Source organism: Musa acuminata, chromosome BXJ1-7 (genome assembly GCF_036884655.1).
Source record: "Musa acuminata AAA Group cultivar baxijiao chromosome BXJ1-7, Cavendish_Baxijiao_AAA, whole genome shotgun sequence".
NCBI lineage: Eukaryota > Viridiplantae > Streptophyta > Magnoliopsida > Zingiberales > Musaceae > Musa > Musa acuminata.
This window is the reverse complement of record NC_088333.1, coordinates 6,239,730-6,254,837: the sequence shown is the minus strand read 5'-3', so window position 1 is coordinate 6,254,837 and position 15,108 is coordinate 6,239,730. Positions and strand designations below refer to the sequence as shown.

At 38.2% G+C, this 15,108-nt stretch overlaps 2 protein-coding genes across 3 annotated transcripts; both read left to right on the top strand.

Moving 5' to 3' along the window:
- The first annotated feature begins 715 nt into the window (after positions 1–715).
- Positions 716–3,079, top strand: LOC103990321 (glucan endo-1,3-beta-glucosidase 7). Its single transcript, XM_009409411.3, has 4 exons — positions 716–958; positions 1,279–2,273; positions 2,371–2,650; positions 2,724–3,079. The coding sequence occupies exons 1-4, from the start codon at positions 892–894 to the stop codon at positions 2,759–2,761; spliced, it is 1,380 nt and encodes a 459-aa protein (XP_009407686.2). The 5' UTR covers positions 716–891; the 3' UTR covers positions 2,762–3,079.
- A 1,627-nt stretch (positions 3,080–4,706) lies between these two features.
- Positions 4,707–14,904, top strand: LOC135678469 (glucose-6-phosphate isomerase, cytosolic-like). Of its 2 annotated transcripts, none has more exons than XM_065191329.1 (25): positions 4,707–4,772; positions 4,905–4,952; positions 5,548–5,604; positions 5,689–5,765; positions 5,871–5,952; positions 6,025–6,072; positions 6,505–6,660; positions 6,737–6,833; positions 6,953–6,995; positions 7,849–7,916; positions 8,016–8,100; positions 8,194–8,242; positions 9,169–9,241; positions 9,325–9,385; positions 10,759–10,825; positions 10,910–10,966; positions 11,059–11,112; positions 11,193–11,321; positions 12,311–12,374; positions 12,477–12,550; positions 12,620–12,673; positions 12,748–12,816; positions 12,966–13,055; positions 13,225–13,332; positions 14,638–14,904. In XM_065191329.1, the coding sequence occupies exons 3-25, from the start codon at positions 5,554–5,556 to the stop codon at positions 14,683–14,685; spliced, it is 1,704 nt and encodes a 567-aa protein (XP_065047401.1). In that variant the 5' UTR covers positions 4,707–4,772; positions 4,905–4,952; positions 5,548–5,553; the 3' UTR covers positions 14,686–14,904. The 2 variants fall into 2 exon arrangements, with proteins under 2 accessions (XP_065047401.1, XP_065047402.1); XM_065191330.1 differs by having other exon boundaries at positions 4,707–4,808.
- The last annotated feature ends 204 nt before the right edge of the window (positions 14,905–15,108 follow it).

The following is a 15,108-nucleotide window of genomic DNA, read 5'->3' as shown; positions in this document are numbered from 1 at the left end:
GTGGAAGCAGAAAAAAGCAAATGTAGAAAGCATATCTTAGTAGAAAATCTTTCAATTAGAAGATCTTTGCAGCTCAACAGTCCCTGTGAAGTCAGAATTCCTGCAAAACAATCTGACACACTTACCCCACATTGCATGCCTTAGTTTGGTTAACCCTACTTGAATTGAAGCCCATATAGTTGCAGAAGAGACCTTTGAGCTGCTGGGTGGATCGAGAACAGCTGGATAGAAGTTCCTCATCTTACAAAAATACAGCAAGGTATCTAATTCCCAGCTAACTACTTTAGAATGGAATGCTTTCTTTCTTGCTTTTTGAAAGCTATGCTTTCTTCGCCATGAATCAACCACCTTTTTCTTAAACCTCCTCCTGCTTCCAATCCCCCATACACACACACACCAAGTATGCCTCTCAAGAATAGTCAATTTATGTGTTGTTGGATCGAGATCATACCTCAAAGATCTGGTCCCATCTGACACCCCTGTTTCATGGCAAAGGAGGAGGAGGGAAAAAAACAGCTAAATTTACCTACAAAGGAGGGGAGTGCCTTTGGTTGGTCATTCACGAGTTCTTCCGGCTCCGATCACGGAGTGAGTCAAACGTACACTTGCCTTCGGCGTGGTACTTCTGGGGTGGTCAAAAACCAGGGCCACGTGGCTGTCGGATTCGCCTTGGCTTCTTAATTACCGGCATCTTTCGTTGGCTTCTTTGCACGTGGGAAAGTCACCAAATCCTTGAATCGGGCATCGCTGCTTTCCTCCCGCAAAAGCCGTCTCTTTGAACCCAACGGTCCTCTTTATCAAGAGCAAGGGAGGTCTCGTCCTCCTCCGTCTCGCCCTGCCTAAGGCTTCGTGCTTTCTTTCTCCGAGCGGCTCTCTGCCTCTTTTCACGCCATGTCGTACAGGAGTCGCTTCTTTCTCCTCGTGATCTCTCCTCTCTTTCTCATCCTCCCTTTCGCTGGTAATTGTTATCTCTCTCATGTTCTTCTTTCTTTTGCGAAAAGTGTGCGAAGTCAAATAAAATGTCTCTCTTTCATAAGTCTTGCAATCGAAATAAACATATTTAGCTGTCTTTTTGCGTCAGTTTGTTCTTGTTTCTTTTCAATTCAAGACTAAAGAAGGTTTTTGATGAAAAATTGGATTTTTGATGTTCTTCTTCGTCTTTCCAACACAAGAAATTGCTGGAAGAGACTATTGGTCAAGAAAACCTTTATCTTGAAACAAAATGTAAGCCTTTTCTAATCTTGAACTGTGCTCTTCTTTTGCTTTTGTGGTTGGAAGAGTCGCAGTCGTTCGTCGGGGTGAACTATGGGGAGGTGGCGGACAATCTCCCCCCGCCGGAGGCGACGGCGCGTCTCCTCAAGTCGACCACTATCTCCAAGATCCGCCTATACGGCACCGACCCCCCCATTCTCCGCGCCCTCGCCGGCACCAACATCTCCGTCATAATCGGCGTCGCCGACGGCGACATCCCCTCCCTCGCCTCCGACCCCTCCGCCGCCCGCCGCTGGGTCTCTGCTAACGTCCTTCCTTTCCTCCCCGCCACCGCCATCTCCATTGTGTCCGTCGGCAACGAGGTCCTCGCCCCCGGCGACGCATCCCTTGGCCCACAGCTGCTCCCCGCCATGCGGAACCTCCACTCCGCGCTCTCCGAGGCCGCACCCTCCGCAGGAATCAAGGTCTCTACCGTGCACTCCATGGCCGTCCTGGCCAGCTCCGAGCCCCCCTCCGCGGGTGCCTTCCGCGCCGACCTCACCTCAAACCTCGCCGGCGTCCTCGGTTTCCTTCGAGAGACTGGCGCGCCGTTCATGATCAACCCGTACCCGTACTTCGCGTACCAGAGCGACCCGCGGCCGGAGACCCTCGCCTTCTGCCTCTTCCGGCCCAACCCGGGACGGTTCGACGCCGGATCTAAACTCACCTACACCAACATGTTCGACGCGCAGCTCGACGCCGTGAAGGCCGCCTTGACGGCGGCCGGGTTCTCGGAGGCCGAGGTCGTGGTGGCAGAGACAGGGTGGCCGTACCGCGGCGACCAGGACGAGGCCGGCGCCACCGTGGATAACGCCAAGGCTTTCAACGTCAACCTGGTGGCGCATCTGCGGTCCATGGCCGGGACGCCCCTCATGCCCGGGCGATCCGTCGACACGTACATCTTCGCCCTCTACGACGAGGACCTGAAGCCCGGCCCCACCTCGGAGCGATCCTTCGGCCTCTTTCGAGCCGACCTCTCTCCGGTCTACGACGCCGGCCTCGCCAAGACCGGAACCACCCAGGTAGGACAAGGTTGCTCGGCTCACGCCAGTCTTGCATGGTTAATGCGACAACGTACGTGATAAATACGAACTTCGAAGCATTGATTTGGTCTTGCAGGGGAACTCGACGGGAACACCGGCGCGGAAGCCGGCGACGGCAGGATGGTGCGTGCCGAAGGCGGAGGCCACAGACGAGGACCTGCAGGCGAACTTGGACTACGCGTGCGCGCAGCAGGGAGTAGACTGCCGTCCGATCCAAGAGGGAGGGGCGTGCTACCTCCCCAACACCGTCCGATCGCACGCGGCCTACGCCATGAACCAGCTGTACCAGAACACCGGCCGGCACGGCTGGGACTGCGACTTCCGGAAGACCGCCGTCCTCACCAGGGACAATCCCAGTACGTCCACCCTGCTCAAAAACCAATTCGATCGATGGTTACGATCTAAAGTTGTGATTCTATGATGTTGCAGGCTATGCAACGTGCGTCTACTCTGGAGCAGGAAGTTGATGAGGTAAGAGTAGCCGAAAGAAGCGTGTTTTCTTCTGCTGTAAAGAAGAACAAAAGGTGGTGGAAGGACGGCAAATAAACCAAGAAAGGGAGAACGAGTACAGCTCCCATCAGAGGTGGGGGGAGGGGTTTCAAATAATTGAAGCTTTTGGGCGTGTATGTTTGTGTGTGTGTGTCTCATCTTTAGAATTGAAAGGTTTAGTAACTTTTATGCAGTATAGATTAACATGTAGACACAAAAGAAACAAGTGAGCATGTTGCATGTGGTTATGGCTTTTACAAGCTGCTTACGATCAAATACCAACCATTTCAATGTTAGAGTGGCAGAGAATGAGATCTCAACTCTTTTTAATATAATTTAACCTTTTAAAAAACTTCGGTACAAATTGATCCATATGTAACCTTGAAATAGAATCTTAGGTTTTTATTAAAAAATATAAAAATAAAAATAAAAATAATTTAAAATAGTAAAAATTTATAATTTTTTTAAATGTTTTTATCATAATGTTATTTTAAAAAGTGGATGTATTTCCGTATATGTAATGAGTCTAATGACATAAAATATTGATTAAAATTGATAATATTATAAGTTTATCGATCGTTGTCAATATTGAATGTCCTAATCGATATTATACTCCCAGGAAAAGCTCGAACGACCTTCAACAACAAAAAGGTACTTGTACTCGAAACCGACATAGGTGAGTAAGAATACTAGAGGCACAAGATAACTCTACTACACATAAAAATTTAGTTTTATTCGTTTCTATCTAAATCAATATTTTTATTTGATTTAGATAGATAGATAGAAAAAAAAGACTGAGACAAAAGTACGAGGTGTCAAGATTGTAGGATGGGCAGTTGGTTAGATCTAGTATGGATTGTACTATCATTCCTTCGATTGCATGGATAATATTTTATTTTTATTTTTTTTTCCTCGATCCAATCGTTGAGTTTTAACTAATTCGATACTCAACTCGAATGGGCTTCGTCGTCTTATACTAAAAATTTTCTCCATAGTTATTATTGATAAAAAAATATATAAATATTTATCTTAAGACTATTGTTGATATAATTACTTTCGAACAGACACTGAAATTATCGATTTTGATTCCCAAAACTGAATCACCCAAAACAGCTATCGATTCGATTTGGAATCGAAAAACTATCGAACCGGTTCAATTTGGATTTAGTTTGAACCGACCCTAGAGATAATTGTCAAGTCATACGTTGGGTCTGACTAAAAAAACAAGCATCGCAGCCATGCGCAAGTCCCCAATACAATAAAAAAAAGGATGACAGCAGAAACCTAATTAAATTTTGCATCAACTTTTATATACTTTAGAATAAGATGCATATTTTATTCAACTACCGTAATTTTAGGTAGGAATGTCAACTATTATCATACGTCCTATTTTATAAAAAAAATAAAAAAATAAATTATTATTTTATTATTCATAATTTATAGAAAAAATTTATCTTTAAATTTAAATATTTATTTTTTTATGGTTCACACACAAAAATATAATTTGAACTATTTACTTTCTAAAAATCACATCACTTGTTAGAAAATAAATAAATTTTAATTTATCATATGATTAAAAAATAATTTTAATTATTTTTAAATTATGTTATGCAAATAAGGAAATTAATAATTTAAATAGAGAAAAAAAAATTATTTATGATAATTAATTTATATTAAAGGAGAAAAAAATCATCGGTGATTACATAATATTCAAGCATCTAAATTTATTTGGATCAATCGAATAAATATGTTCCCAATCCTAATTTATTTTCCCCTTCAGTTGTCCTCTTTCTTCTCTTACATTTTAAGCCAACTTATTATCGGATCTCTTGAGAGACGGATCGGACAAGAATGAACGCGGTCCGATTCGATCCGATACGTTTACAGCCCGGCCATTTAAGCCGCCCCCGGTCTCACGAACGATGGCGATGCGAGTACATTGAATCGACGAGCTATCCGGAAAAGGGTTCTTGCGTTCTTGTGGAAGAGGTGCTCTCCTCCATCTGATCTCCACTGGGATTACGCGCAAGCCTTCTTCTTTCTTGTTTCTTCTGTTCTCCATCAATTCGCTTCCCTTTTTTAGTATTTATTCATGCTCGTTAAATCCTGATCTAAACACAGGAGGCAAGGACGTGGATTGTGGAGTCTCGTGCGGATTCTGAAGTCGAGGTTCATATCAATTATTCCTTTCTTTTCGTGCAATTGTTGGGGTGTTCTTACTTAAATCTTTGTAGGCAAAGTCGGACTTGAGCGGCGTCGTATGTTAAATTTAGTAAGAGTCAGTTTTAGATTAGAAAAGAATCTATCTAGCTAATTCCTAACAGTGAAAAGACTCGATCTGACTCCGTTAATGGGGCTGATGATGTGTAGAATATCTTTCTTCTTCTCTTTATAATTAGGTGGCTGTCAAAAGTTTAATCCTTTTTAAAGATGTTGATGAGTCTGCCCTCTGCTTTAAAATTTGAAGTGAGATTTTTTTCATGTTGAATATGTTTAAGCCATTCTTCCATTGATCAGTTATAGGAATATCTTTTGTTAACCAGTCAAATGTACAATTATTGAGATTGTCATCAATGCGGTCACTTTTCCAGAGCTGTTGAGCACCTTTCTCTAATTTCAGATTCTGTGCATTATCTGCTGTTCTTTAACATATTTAACAAACTTCACAACATGGTTTTCTTATGAATTCACAAAAGGAAGGCATAATTTAGCATTATATTTCCACACTGACGAGGTGATAAGATGATATCATGTACTGTTTCAGACGGTAATGGCTTCGACAGCTCTTATATGTGACACAGAACCATGGAAGGACTTGAAGGTGGGACTTTTATCAATATTTTGGTGTCATTTGGCTGAAGTACTTTCATGGATGGCACCAAGTTGATGTTCTGTCATTCTGCAGGAACATATTAATGTGATAGAAAAGACACACTTACGAGATCTGATGAATGACGTCGATCGGTGCCAGTCGATGATGGTGTATGATACTCATCAATTGTGTCATCGACCATCAACCATATGTGTCTTTTGCTACTTCTAATTCATTTTGAGCTTTGTTGATGTGGCTTTCAACCCATTTAACAGAGAGTTTGATGGAATTATTTTGGACTATTCACGGCAACGTGCTCGCCTTGACACTACAGAAAAGCTTTTCAAACTAGCAGAGGTGGGAAATTCTGCATTCACATTCATAGTATTAGGATATTTCTCTTATTTTTGATCCATTGAATTGTTGCAGGCAGCGGATCTTAGGAAAAAAATTGACAGCATGTACAATGGAGAGCACGTAAGTAGAACCTTCGGACACATAATTTGATGTCTAGATATTTTTGTTTAGCTTTAGTGAGTAGATATTTGTCAATCCTTATTCCGTGTAGCCTCCTCAACATCAAGCTGTGATTTCTGTGAAGAATTTCTTATAATGCTTTGCAATTTTGTTATTGGGAGGGATTTCCTCCTGGTTTTATGATGTCAAATTGATTCTAGAAGAAGAATAGAGGTCCTTTATATGGTTGTTGAATCAGTTTCAGTAGATTTTCTAGATTGGCCTGCCATAAAATTTAGGCAGAAATAGAGCTTACTTTTAGTCAGTTAAGGTTTTTAGTTTTACTTTTTCTTATAACAATGTTAAAGTAGATTGTTCTTATTCTACAGGCTTAATAAGTTTGATGAATAGTCATTGATGAACTTTGTCACTCTCATCTTTTACATTATTCAGATAAACAGTACTGAGAATAGGTCCGTTCTGCATATTGCTTTGCGAGCTCCAAGAGATAAAGTTATTTGCAGTGATGGGAAAAATGTGGTACCAGATGTTTGGGATGTCTTGGACAAGATTAAAGATTTCTCTGATCGGGTGCGAAGTGGATCTTGGGTAAGAAGCATGTCCAAATTGCTTGATCTCCATTTCTAAAACACCAGTCCTTGGTTTTAATTAGTAAATGTCTCAGGTTGGAGCGACAGGGAAGGCATTAAAAGATGTTGTGGCCATTGGTATTGGTGGCAGCTTTTTAGGCCCATTATTTGTGCACACTGCTCTTCAGACAGGTAAATCATTGTTACCTATGAGTTCATTGACAAAGCTATTGCCGAAGGTGATAATCCATCAATTCCAAAATAAATGGACACAGCTTTCTTACAAGTCATCATATCTTGAAATCTTTCAGATCCAGAGTCTGCAGATTGTGCCAATGGACGACAGCTGCGATTGTAAGTAAACATAATTAGTGGTCAATTCATAAAAAGATATATGCATGGAACTCTGATGAAGGGATATATCTTGCTTTTGTTTCTTTAGAAGGTTTGCTTTTCAGGATGCCATCATCACAGCTAATTTGAGTCTGTAAATTCCAATATTGAACTTATAATTTTTATAAGACTTCATCACATATGTAGGTTTGTATTTGTAGTGGGGGATCTAACAAAAAAAGCAGATTTAGGCTATAACTGAAGATATTTGAGAAACCATTAGCATGAGATAGAGATGGATATGGAATCTATTTATGTTTTCCCTAACTCTCTAAATAGAAAGTTGGATACACTAATGAATGTCTTCTCATGCTCCTTATACCTTTTAATTGTGTAAAAGAGAAATTGTTGAGTAGTAGTTACTTTTTCAGGAAATTGCTTGAGTGAGATGTTTTATGACCCAATGTGAATCTTGTGGACAATAGCATAAGGACCTCAAATAGATAATATTAGCTCAATCCAATTAAATGGACTTCTTGGCCTCAAGGAAATATTAGGTTGATCCCCCAAAGTGAATGCTGCTTTCATCTGGTCATGACAAGTTTTATAGGTTCTGGTATCTGAGGAACAGATTGTCACAGTCCTTGTTGCATCACAACATGTGTGAACTTTGCCATGTTAATTTTGAGCATATTAAACGTTGTATTCAGCATATGACTCTGTATTCAACTGACTTTTGGGTATCTAGGCCATCGGCAATTTCTGGCATAATTCTTCTCTGTATGATGCAGGATTCAGAAATGCAATGACGTAAATTCCTGTAGTAAATAAACATGATTTGTCACAACCTATATCTGATGTCTTTTTCCTGCAGTCTTGCAAATGTGGATCCAGTTGATGTGGCTAGAAATCTCAAGGGATTAAATCCTGAAACTACCTTAGGTAATTACAACATTTTATTTTGAAAAGGAAATTTTTGGTATCACTTTACATTTTTTATGGATCCTCTTTACTTACATTTGTGGTCACTGGCTAATACAGTTGTGGTCGTCTCAAAGACTTTTACAACAGCTGAAACCATGCTGAATGCTAGAACAATGAGGGAATGGATCTCGTCAGCTCTTGGGTTAGCACATTTTTAAAATACCTTCTTTTAGAATATTCTTCCTTTGTTTCAGTTGTTGTGTACTGGTACGTCACTCTTTGTCACTTCCTCCAGGGCTCAGGCAGTTGCAAAGCACATGGTGGCAGTCAGTACAAATCTTACGGTAAATTTATATTTTCAGTTGTAGTGCTCTCTTTTCTTTTACTTTGGCAAAATTCTTACATAGTGAAACAAATATGTCCACCATTTTAATAATGCTTCCAAATCCTTGAACATAATAAATATTGATTTTTAAATATGAAGAATTATAATTGGAGAAGAGGAAAGAAGAGAAGAATATATTAAAACCAGTTTTAATGTTGGTATGTCGGTTTTTAGATGTAAAATAGTTTTAAAATTGCTCCATTGTGTGCAGAATATTATAAAATTAAATAACTGTTTTGGATTCAATCATAATATCGACATCTCGATATCCATATGTTGATTTCATATAATTCTATGCCATCTCATTTCCCAAGTAAAAGCATCTGAGATATTGGATACTAAGATGCATATCACGTTGGATCTTCAACACTAGAATCAAAGCAATAACGGAGTATAGTATATTTCTCTATCTACTAGTTTGTTTTCCATTTTCATCACCTCACCCTGAATGCGATGCTTCCCTATCATGTCAACTTGTTTGCCTTATTTTAGATGTGTTTTTTGTCATTGGCTACACAGAAGCCAGAACTAGCGAGAATGTTCCTGAACGCGAAAATATTTGAGAAATATTATGATTTATCATAAAGGATTGCAATTCCATGTTGACATGGCTAGCACATACTTATTCATGAGAGTCGTGCTAACACATGGATAGGCCAACTCTTATGCTATCGAGAACAATGGTTTTCCAAACAGCATGCCCTGCCATATCAGTATACTGTGCTGCAATAGTGTTAAACTTCCCATATTCTTGATTACCTTTGCTGATTGTTACAATATATTTTCTTTGAAGAAAATGCAATGTGTAAACTGTAAAGGGGTATCAGCTGCATTCATTCTTTCTTTCGTCACAACTCTTTGCCTAATTTTGTTATATTTATGCAGCTAGTAGAGAAGTTTGGTATTGACCCTGCTAATGCTTTTGCATTTTGGGATTGGGTTGGTGGTCGCTATAGTGGTAGTTATCCTCGTGTCGTGGTTCATATGATTGAAAATGTTTAATTATTTGATGTTCTGTTGACAAAGTCAATTTTAATGCAGTTTGCAGTGCTGTTGGTGTACTTCCATTGTCTCTCCAGTATGGTTTTCCAATTGTTGAGAAGTATGATAATTTATGCTTTATCTTTCTTAATGCAATGATTTTAAAAGAGAAACTTGTGTTTACACCAAGAGAATTTTTCATAGTTAAATGAACTTCGAGTGAAACCTTGATTGCTTTATGATATGTGCTTTTAAATTGCAATTTTAGCATATCTCTGTGGAAACAAAGGATCATACAAGGGTCATGAAAAAGTTTAATCTGATTAATGCAGGAGATGCATTTTGGCTAACTTGATTTGCCAATGTGGAGCAGAAGTTCAACAAATATCTTCTTTTCTAAATATTCTTGCTTGCTTTCAATTTTTGTGAATTTTATTCTCTCTTAGATATCATTGTATTATCTTGTTTTACCAACTTTCTTCTGAGAGGAAGGCATTTCACTGATTTAATTAATCACTAAGGGGATATAAGCTGGAGGCAGAATGTCTACGATACTGACCATCAGAGAAACAATTCCATTCTATCTGGACAGCAAATGGGTAAGAAATTGGAATAAAATACAACATCTATCCTTGTGAAATTCTTAACTTGGAAAAGTATTAATAAAATGAAGATCAAGAATTGAATGAGATTGTAAAGTATCTAAGTGATACATGGATCACTGTACAGACAATGCAGTAATATGAAATGTGAGTTCTGCGTTTCAAAGGATAACAGTAAGGAGGACCACTGATTACAAATTGTTGAAGACCTTTAATCTGATGATGATTCAATAGAAGCAAAGAGTCTTGCCTTTTATACTTTCTGTTAGTTCAAAATAACTTTTGGAAAGAGCAAACCTTATGTAGCCGACCCCAAATAGTTTTTGGATCACTGTACAAATTGCTGAAAGCTTTTTACAGATCTCAATTATGGTAAAAGTTCCATATAGTTGACCCCAAATAATTGAGACTTATGACCTTTTCTTTTGTTGTTGTTGTTGAAGAAACCTTATATACTGTGAGCCGCTTGACTGTTTATGAACTTTTGTTTTTGTCGTTTTTCATCATATCGAGCTCATTTGCAATTGCCTCATATCTTGTATATTAAAGCCCCATTATGAATATCCCAGTTATCCACTCACCATGATGAAGAACCTACCTTTCTGTGCCATATGTTGACATCTTTTGGAAAGGCCATTCTGTGAACTGATTTATAATAATGATGGTAAATCTTGGACTATTTAATCATAAATTTCAATCTGTTTTTCTCCAATGTTATGCTCAAATTCTTTCACTCTCAATGTTATGCTAAAAAATATAAATAATCTAAAGAAAGTCTAACTGATAGTGTTATTTATACTTTGTAGACTTTAGACCACGGATTACACATCAAGATTAGTTTCCTGTTACAATCTTGTGAATGTTCTCACTTCTTTTTCTTTCCTTGCTGAAGGTTTCTGAAAGGTGCTTCTAACATTGATAACCATTTCTACTCCACTTCATTTGAAAGGAACCTACCTGTAAGATGTTACGACAAATTTATATGTTTATAATCTCAGTCCAAATAATTATTTTCTAACAGATGCTTGTGTTGCTTGAGTCAGGTACTTCTAGGTTTGTTGAGTGTGTGGAATGTTACATTTCTTGGATATCCTGCAAGAGTAAGAAATGTTTTATTGTTCATGTTTAGTCTGTTAAGCTTTATTATCTGTTGTATATTGCTCTGACAAAAAACTTTCATCACTCTCTTCAGGCCATCTTGCCTTACGCTCAGGCACTTGAGAAGTTTGCTCCGCATATTCAGCAGGTATTTTGAGTTGTTTCTATACATTTTTTATTTCAAGTGCCTGTATCTTTGCTAATCTTTGGAGTTATTATATCTTACAGGTTAGCATGGAGAGTAATGGAAAAGGTGTCTCAATTGATGGTGTTCCACTTCCCTTCGAAGCTGGCGAAATAGATTTCGGAGAGCCTGGAACAAATGGTCAGCACAGCTTCTATCAGCTAATTCATCAAGTAAGGTTCTTAATGAATAGTAGTGACACAGTGTTTCAAGGAAAATTCTTGAGGATTTTCTACTAAATGGTTTCAGGTGTCTTTAGAGTTGCTTCCTTATCTGGCTGGTATACTTGTTCCTGCTTATTTTAGTTGAAATTTGCTCATTGTCTCAATCTTGAATCCTCATCGTCCTAGGAAGGCTGGCTTCTTGACCACTTTTGGTTGTTTTATTTGAGATCCTTTGTCTGCAAAGGTTTTGCTTGTAAATATGCACGTGAAGATAAAAAAGAGCTTTGTGAAAAATGTTGAGATGAGAGCCCGTTAGAATCATCATAACCAAGACTTGTCAAGATTTGAACAGACACTGGAGTTAAACTTTCAAATAAATTCAAAGCCAACATCTTGGGGAAAAAATAAATACAAGTAATTGCTTAACATCATACACATTATGAACCTGGTATTCCTTTCAATGGAAGATAAGAGATGGACTGCCCTAACTTTTGCTTGTATTCAATAGGGTGGAAGAACTTGTGCATTCTGTTTCGTTGTGTGCCTGATTTTCCAAGGTGCTAGTCCAGAACATCAAGCAACTTAAGGTTTTTGATGGCCCAATTCAACTTTCCAGAAATTTATTCCCCTATTGTTTACAAGAGTATGATTTATCATATAGGTCTCTTTTGTTTGGTTTTCAGGCTTTTCTGTACTTGAACTTAATTCATGGTCAAATCAGACTGCCAGATTTCGGCTTGTGCTTCTCAGGCTTTGATTATATTGCCTACCCCTTCTTCATCATTCTTTTATAAATCTTACAAGTTGCATGGAAACCCAATGTTTCATACTTATCCATACTGTCTAACCACAATTAATATCTGAAAGCACAATTCAGGTGGATTTTCTGCTACTATATCTCTGAATACTTGCAAACAATCAATGTTTATTATGTCAAGTAGTCTTGTAATATATTATTTTCACAATGATCTATGAGAAAATCTTCTTGAATTTGTCAGGGAAGAGTGATTCCTTGTGATTTTATAGGCTCAATCAAGAGTCAGCAGCCAATTTACCTAAAAGGTACCATATAATTGGCACTGACAAAAATAACTGACTTGTGGCTTTTTGTTAGTGGATTCTCTCTGCAGATTAGTCATGCTCTTCCACATCTTTGTATTGCAGGGGAAGTAGTTAGTAACCATGATGAGCTCATGTCAAACTTTTTTGCACAGCCGGATGCTCTTGCTTATGGGAAGGTACCTTCTGGATTTTGTTGTTATATCTAAGTTTAAATTTATATTTACTAATACTTGGTTGTATTTCAGAATCCAGAACAGTTACTTCATGAGAATGTACCTGACCACCTTATTCCTCACAAGGTGATTATTTTAGTCTTTGTTTTTTCTATCAAATTTGGATCTTATGTCCTTATGATGAATATCGTAATTTGCAGACCTTTTCTGGCAACCGGCCATCTCTGAGTCTACTATTACCCTCATTAGATGCTTATAATATTGGGCAGGTTCATACTACTTTACAAGTTCTCCTGTTATTTGAGTTTAGGATCTTTATCATTTTAAATTTTTTTGACATATTCATTTGAAGAGTCATACTTCATCAGTTCTCTGTGCATGTCCTTGCATAAATCTGCTATCATTTGATTTTATTCAGCTACTAGCAATCTATGAGCATAGAATTGCAGTTGAAGGCTTCATATGGGGGATCAACTCTTTTGACCAGTGGGGTGTGGAGTTAGGGAAGGTATAGTGACACCGCTTTCTCTTGAATATAAGTTTTTCATATCTTCTTATAGTAGGATTTATTATGCTTGCAGTTGTCATTCACTTAGACCCTAATTTGGTGAATTATGTTTATTTTTCCATATCTTCTTCTGATTAATGAGATTGGTTTATACCATTAAATCTTCCAGGTACTGGCAACTCAAGTTAGGAAGCAACTGCACTTGTCTCGCACAGAAGGAGGGCCTGTTCAGGGCTTTAACTTTAGCACAGCCACTCTGTTAACAAAATACCTTGAGGTGTGTTTGAGCGTGAATACGTAAATTTCTGCAAGTAGCCAAGTATATCATTTCACATTTAAAATTCACATGATTTAAGGGTGGATCCTTTTTGCAATTATATTTCTTAGCATTATTGTTTGTGTCATCTTTCATCTATTTGTATAGTTATATAGCCAAATAGGGCATTGGCAAATATTCTCAGTGTGGGTGGTAGAAAATATAGAATCTCTACTAGAGGTTACTGATTTTGCTCTCTACAATTTAATAAGTAGACAATTTTGTTGTTTATACTCATCTTGTTGACATGTGAAATGGAAATAAGAGTAATAAAAAGAGGAAGAACACAGCCCTGCTTCTTTGTCCATCTGCATTTTACCTGCTATCCTTACACTGGTGGCCACCCTTTCTGACCACTGCAATTTCAATATGACACCCAGTTTGTGCCACCGGTGGTGTCCAAGAATGAATCAACTTTCTGTAACTTCTTGTTCCTATAATCAGAAATCAGCAAAATTCAGCTATGAACCAATCAAAATCAATTGAAGTTTGCCAATATTGCCAAATTCCAACCAATTTGACAACTTCAAACAAAGAACCACAATTGGAGAGGAGCAAAAGTTTGTTAATGAAGTAGAGGGAAGTTGAGATTTAGGAGTTCAGCTAACTGTGACTATGACTTGGAAATAAAGGATGCCTCTGCTACTATCGGATTGCTATTGATTACAACCATTTCTGAAGAGGAAATTCAAGATTGCTGGTTTTATATTTTTACTAACATTTAATAAAAATGGCAGCAAAATGTAGGTGACTAGTACTCGTGGTTATGTAGTGGTTATATATGGTAGGAGTAACTATAAAAAAAACAATAATAGTTGTCATTTATACTGGTTTTAGCATCTTACTCTAAGCACATGTGCAATTGCTTTTCAGTCTGAGAATCTACAATTTTAATATGTGGTGTATTAGCCTCTTAATTGATTCTCCAAAATGTTTATGCTTTATTGGATTCTGGTTTACAGATCCTTTAAAAGAACCTGGGGCCTGATGTAGTCTGGTTGTTCCTGCTATGTTTAATTATATCTATTTCTATATGCATCCACTTTCCTTGAATGTCAAGTGAAAAGAAGTGTGGTTGCAGGGGTGCATCATGTGATAAAGCATATCAGCCACTGTCTTTGAAGCATTTTTGGGCTATTGTTTTCCAATTAGGCAACTCTTTCCTTTTCTTTTCTTTTTTTTAATATTTTTCCTCTCGTCACCCTGCTGCTTCTGCTTGACATTTGATTGCTATGGGGTTTCCTTACATGTAAGTTCTCATTGCAGGTGGAACCTGGTAACCCATCTGATTCAAATGAGCTGCCAAGGCTGTAACTTGGATCAGACTTATACACCACACATATCCTATGTTTTAAGCTTTTTCTGTCAGCCACGAAATAAAACTTTGAGTTTTCATATTTCAGGAATCAGTACTCTGGCATTTGTGATGATTGTAATATGTATCAGTCGTGACATCAAGCAGTCATGTTTTGAGCAACTCTTGCCTTCTATATTTGACACGATAATACGAGTGCATCGATTTATGTTTGGATCTCTGCAGATTTGATTGTGGTGATTCTACATCATAACTTGCTTATGCAGTATCTTATTCTTCATGATTGAGCCATACTTGTCATTTTAGATACGAACATTTCTAAAGAGTTGTCTATTTGTGTGCGCTGAATGGCAATTTTACTTGAGCGTCATCTTAGACACAAGATTTCAAGCTACAAAGAGAGGTCAAAATTTGATCGTATA